This window comes from Tupaia chinensis, unplaced genomic scaffold, assembly GCF_000334495.1.
Source record: "Tupaia chinensis unplaced genomic scaffold, TupChi_1.0 Scaffold000634_1, whole genome shotgun sequence".
Lineage (NCBI taxonomy): Eukaryota > Metazoa > Chordata > Mammalia > Scandentia > Tupaiidae > Tupaia > Tupaia belangeri.
Window position 1 is genome coordinate 593,058 of NW_006160154.1, and position 6,146 is coordinate 599,203.

Below are 6,146 nucleotides of genomic sequence, written 5' to 3' on the forward strand. Positions count from 1 at the left end.
GGGTAGACTTTATTGTTTTCTTTCTCTGTCTATCTCTGTGTCTCCATGTTTCCAGCAAAAAATTTTGCTACACGTGCCCTGTAGCAAAAAAATCTCTCAAAAAAAAAAAAAAAAAGAAGTAACTGTCTTCAACTCCTGGCTCTTCTTTTGATCATTTACCCCCATATCTCTAAATATGTCTTAAATGTTTCCTCTTCATTAATGCACACTCCACATTATGTACTTTTCATAGCAGATGAGGATCTCTGCTCTCTCTCGTACATGCCTTTCCCCTTCCTTTGCCCTCCCAATATAGTCGCAACCCCAGCTGTGGTTAGTTAGAATCAATCGTCAGTGTTCATTGCTAAGCCAAGTACCATACTATGATTACACATTTCCTTCCATATGATGCATTTCTGTTTTTCTAGAGTTAATACATGCACGATTTTTTGATCTGCTTGGTTTCTTTATACTAATCCCTAATTCCCCCAACATCATCCATTGGCCTTTCAATACTATCTTCTACATACCAGATAGTCAATCTGTCATTTCTTTTTTTCTCTGAAAGAGCTCTTTCCTGAAACATGCCATCCTCCTGAGATATCCAGGACCAACTGCTCTCCAGGCCTGTAGCACAGCGATTACACTGGGACTTTCTGTGTAACCGTCATCAGGGATTTCCCTCTGTCACTGCATGCACCCGACCTCCTATTCCCTAGAGCTCAGCTTCCCCTTTCTTGGTTTACTTCTCATTTGCTGGAGCAAATCTTCCTACAGTTCCTGAGAAGTGCATTGGAGGTAAATGTTGTGAGATCTGCCATGTCTAAAATGTTTTCATTTTATGCTCACATTTGAATGATAATTCAGTTGAATATAGACTGCTAGGCTCAACGAAACTTTCACTCCAACTATTAAAAACATTGCTCTACCTTGGGACTAGCAGTTGGCATAATGGCAGTGTTGCTGGACTCTGATGTGGTTGACCATGGTTTGAGCCCCAGACCCTGTGGCTTAAACTCATGCCGGGCACGTGTGCGTGTGTGCCCAAGATTCCAAGAGGAGAATGGAGGAGAAGGGATTGTGGCATGGCCATCGCCCCTGGGGTGGGGGGTGATTTCTCACTTTCTGTCTCTCTGTCCTTCTCTGTCTTTCTGGTGAGCGCACATGCCCTACAGCAAAAACCTCTCAAAAAAACAAAACAAAACAAAACAAAACAAAAAACATTGCTTTACCTTTTTTCTAGTTTCTAATAAAGTTATTAGTCTGTACAATGTGTCTTATACTCCTGAGATCTGTAGGTGACTTGCTTTTCTTCTGGGAGTTCTAGGGTTTTCTTTGTCATTCATATCCAGAATTTTCAGTCATTATAATCATGTGTCTTAGTGACAGTCCAAAGTTCTGAGATACTTCTACTATTACTCTTTGGAGATTTTCTTCCATCTTTATTTTTTGTTCCCTTTTTCTGGAACTTTGATTAGTTGAATATTGAGTTTCCTGGGTTTATCCTCTAGTTTCTTTCCTTTTTTTTTAAGACAGCATCTTACTGTTGAGATCCCCCTGCCTCAGTCTCCTTGAGTCACTGGGATTACAGGCACACACCATACCCATCTTTTTCAGATGGACTAGGAACCAAACCTGGACCTTCCATGTGGTCCCAGCGCTGTCTAGCACAGCATCTTAGCAGCACATACCACCGTGGCTAGGCATATCCGCTAGTTTTCTAATATTTTCCTTCCTATATTTCATATCATCTTCTTAGATATTTCCTCAGATTTATAAACAAACCAAGGCAAATGGAAGTATCAAAATTAGAAAAGTAGGGACCATCAGATAGAATAATGATTACATCACTAGACTCTCACATAGTCAACCACAGTTTGAGTCTTGGACCCAGTGGCTTAAAACTCATGCCAGGCACATTTTTGTGTGTGTGTGTGTGTGTGCCCAAATTCCTGAGAGGAGAGTGGAGAAGGGACTGCAGTGTGGCCTTCCCCTGAGGGGTGATTTCTCACTTTGTGTCTCTGGTGAGTGCATGTGCCCTATAGTGAAAATCTCTCCAAAAAGAGAAATTAGAAAAGTAATTAATTCTAAAGTAGTGAGACTATAAGAAATTTTGTTGTTGTTCATGTCTGTTATGTATTTTCTACAACCACTGCTTACCTTTTTTTTTTTTGTTTTGGGAGAGATTTTTGCTATAGGGCGTGGGCGCTCACCAGACAGACAGAGAGAGACATAGAGATAGAAGGCGAGAAATCACGCCCCAGTGGGGATGGTCACGCCGCAATCCCTTCTCCTCCATTCTCCTCTCGGGATCTTGGGCATGCACGCACACGCGCCCAGCGTGAGTTTTAAGAGAGAGAGAAAGGGAAAGTGAGAAAGCAAGCCACCAGGTCCAGGACTTGAACCATGGTTGGCCATGTGGGAATCCAGTGCCCTTATCCACCACACCACCTGCTGGCCCCGCTACTGTTTACCTTTAAAATAAGAAAAAAAGAGTATATAGTTTTTTTGGTTGTTTTTTATTTATTTATTATTATTTTTGGAGAGGTTTTTTTGCTATAGGGCGCGTGCGCTCGCCAGAGAGAGACAGACAGAGAGACAGAAAGCGAGAAATCACCCCCTTGGGAGGATGACCACGCCGCAATCCCTTCTCCTCCATTCTCTTCTCGGGATCTTGGGCACACATGCACACTCGCCTGGCGTGAGTTTAAGCCACCAGGTCTAGGACTCAAACCACAGTTGACCACATTGGAGTCCAGTGACATAGCCAGTATGTCAACTGCTCGTTCCTCTCAACTATTTCAAAAAATTTAAATTCCTAGGTTTCAGCTTATGTTAGCAGCTTCCTTCATCTCATTTTTTTCTTTTAAAATTCCTATTTTTGCTTAAACTATAAAAATACAACTAAAATATATATTAAACAGCAGAAACTATTACTATCTTCTTAAAAACTCTCATCAATCTTTCATTACATTGTTAAGTTCAGTTACCCCATTTACTACAATAATACATTTTTTCTCTTTCCACCACTACCGCTGGCTCCATTAAAACCAACAGGGTAGGTAGACAGATGGTAGTGCAGAGGTAAAACAGGATGTTCTGTGAGACTGACCCACATGAAAAGGTTCCAGGTTAGCATCCGGCATGCATTGGGCATGAATTCACACATGATCAGGGCTGACTGAGGCTGCTGGTGGATCAGGGCATCTGGACCCTGTCGGGTATGCTCTCTCTGTCTCTATCTCTGTCTTTCATACTCATGGGAAAAATAAATAAACTAAACACACACACACAATTAGGATTCAGATGGTGGTACGGTGGTAAAACGCAATGCTCTGTGAGGCAATGCCACATGGGAAGGTTCTTAGTTCAAATCCAGAGACCTCCCTAAGTACACTGGGCACGTATCTTGCCACACATTTCTTGCTCAACTGGATTAGCTCAGGGGTAGATCGCAGTGTCACGATCTTGTTGGGGTTGCTGTCTCTCTTTCTCCGTCTCTCTCACTCATGGAAGAAATAAATAAATCTAAGAAAAATGGGTTTATCTTTATCCAAGAATGAAACCTAAGTTTGTGTTGGACACAATGACCTATCATTCCCCATCTGAAAACTCCCTCCTCTGATCACCAACCAGACTAGTAGACCAGGGAAACTCTGTATTTATACAGTTCTAAAATGTCCATGAACTGCTTTCTCTCTTAGCTCCCCAGAGGACAGGTGACACAGACCTTAGTATTAGGTGGGATACAAACACTGGACAAGGCAAAGAAGTTCCACATCAGTACTTCCTGATGGAGGTAGAATGTATTTACTTACCCAATTCTCTTCTATTATTCCAATGTTATACTTATCATCCCCCCCTGGGCTAGTTTGTTGCTTCTGTTCAGCATAAAATTCCTGGAGAGCTGCTAAGGTGTGGTAGGAGAGCCGGGGGATATCGTCATCTTCTGAGTCACTCATTTCACAACTCTATAACCTGCAGATCAATGAATAAATGTGTGTGTGGATTTTGTTTTCCCTTCCCATGAAATCACAAATAAAAAACAATTTACCTCACAGGAAAGACCCAAAGTGAAGTAGGTTTTATACAGGGCAGATACATATTTAAAACAAACACCTACAGAGGGCTTCTACTGAACTACAGTTCAACAAATGCAGGATTTTCCTGTAAATGCATTCTGTTTTTAAAAATGACATTTTCACATTTTTTTGATTCCTTGCAGAAGAAAGTGTTTATCATAAATATCTGTGTTCATCTTGCATAGCCCAAGGGCCATAGGCAGATCTTTCACAGTACAGTCTCTGAACCAGAGGTCCTGACTATGCTTAAATGTCACTAGTTTAGGTAAACTGAGGTTCATAGTGTTACTGATGGATGTGAGCAATCAATTTAAAAAGGAGGGGTAGAGAAAGAGTTATGAAAAGTAAGAGGGATGATAAGGAGAAAGAAAGAGTATAACTGAGGGAAGGAGAAAAAGAAGGTATTTGTGCAAAACTGACAACCAGGGCATAACTACTTCTTGGGGTACTACCTGGAGTTGGCCAAACTGCAAGGTTAAGGCAATCTTCCTGCTGGCCAACTCTGCCGAGACCTCCTGATAGCAACAGTAAGTCTGGGAGAGTCCCCAAACCATACACATGATCAATAACTTGCTACAAAGACTCACGGAATTCACTGAGAGCGATTATACTCAGTTAAATTTATTAAAGGAAAAGGACATAAATTAGAACCAAAGGAAGAGACAGGGAGGAGTCTAGGAGCACTGTAAACTTGAAGCTTCCATCATCCTTGGGGCACATTATTCTCCAGGCTTCGATGTCTGACAGTATGCATGGAGTACTGCCAACTTAGAAGCTCACCCGAGCTTCCGCATCTTGTTTTTATTCTGGTTTCATTATACAGATATGATGGATGAAATAACTGCCCACCTGGCTAAAGTCAGTTTCCAACTCTGCCCTCCTTGAGGCTGGGTGGAAAGATTCTTCTTGATCTCCCCTATCGGCATAAACTACCCACTGTGGTCTGAGGGGCCCACCATGAATAAGAAAGCACTCCTATCATTTGGGAAATTCCAAGTGTTTAGAGGTTACCACCCACGAGCCAGGACAAAGGCTAGACCTCTCTTTGGGTGAGGTCAAATTCCTTACAACATGGTACCAAACAAACTTCTAAACCAAAAGTTAGTTAGGAGGAAGAGATAATACCCCATTTGCTTTTTTTGTTTTAGAGATTTTTGCTATAGCGTGCATGTGCTTGCTGGAAAGACAGAGACAGAAAGTGAGAAATCACAACCTTGGGGACGGCCACATGGCAATTCCTTCTCCTCCATTCTCCTCTTGGGATTTTGGGCACACATGTACATACACATGGCCAGCATGAGTTTCAAGTTGCCAAGTCCAGGACTTGAACCACAGTTGGTCACATAGAGTCTAAGCCTTAACCACTCCACAGCTGCGGGCCCTCCATTTGCTTTTAAAAATATTGTGTTTAGCAACCAGCAGATGACATAATGGTTATGTTGCTGGACTTCCACATTGTTGACCATGGTTCGAGTCCCAGACCCAGCGACTTAAAACTCACACTGGGTACATGTGCATGCGTGCCCAAAATCCCAAGAGGAGAGGGGACCAGCAGGTGATATGGTGGTTAAGGCTCTGAACACTCCCACATGGTTGACCACAGTTCGAGTCCTGGATCTCGTGGCTTGCTTTCTCCCTTTTCCTCTCTCTCTCTCTGTATCTCTCTCTGAACAAATTTTAAAAACAAATGTATGAATAAATAAAATTAAATAATTATTTTTTTAAAATTCTAAGAGGAGAATGGAGGACAAGGGGTTACAGCTTGGCCATCTCCCCAGGGGGTGATTTCTCACTTGCTGTCTCTGTCTCTATCTCTCTGGCGAGCATATGCACCCTATTTCAAAAATTGTTCTTAAAAAATATTGTGTCCAAGGGGCCAGCAAATGATGTAGTTGTTACATCACTGGACTCCCACATAGTTGACTATGATTCAAGTCCCAGACCTGGTGGCTTGAAACTCATGCCAGGTGCATGTGCGTGAATGACCAAGATCCCGGGAAGAGAAAGGAGAAGGGACTGTGGTGTGGCCATTCCCCTGGGGGAAGGGAAGGGGCATGATTTCTCACTTTCACTGTCTCTGTTTCT

At 42.4% G+C, this 6,146-nt stretch overlaps 1 protein-coding gene across 3 annotated transcripts in view; it reads right to left on the reverse strand.

The window, feature by feature from the left end:
* Nucleotides 1-6,146, reverse strand: part of EEF1AKMT1 (EEF1A lysine methyltransferase 1) — a 38,408-nt gene that overhangs the window by 17,825 nt on the left and 14,437 nt on the right. For all 3 annotated transcript variants that reach the window (XM_006159504.2, XM_006159507.3, XM_027776153.1), the window contains one exon: nt 3,798-3,957. In XM_006159504.2, the coding sequence (XP_006159566.1) occupies nt 3,798-3,941 (144 nt within the window). In that variant the 5' untranslated portion in view covers nt 3,942-3,957. The remainder of the gene's footprint in view (nt 1-3,797; nt 3,958-6,146) is intronic.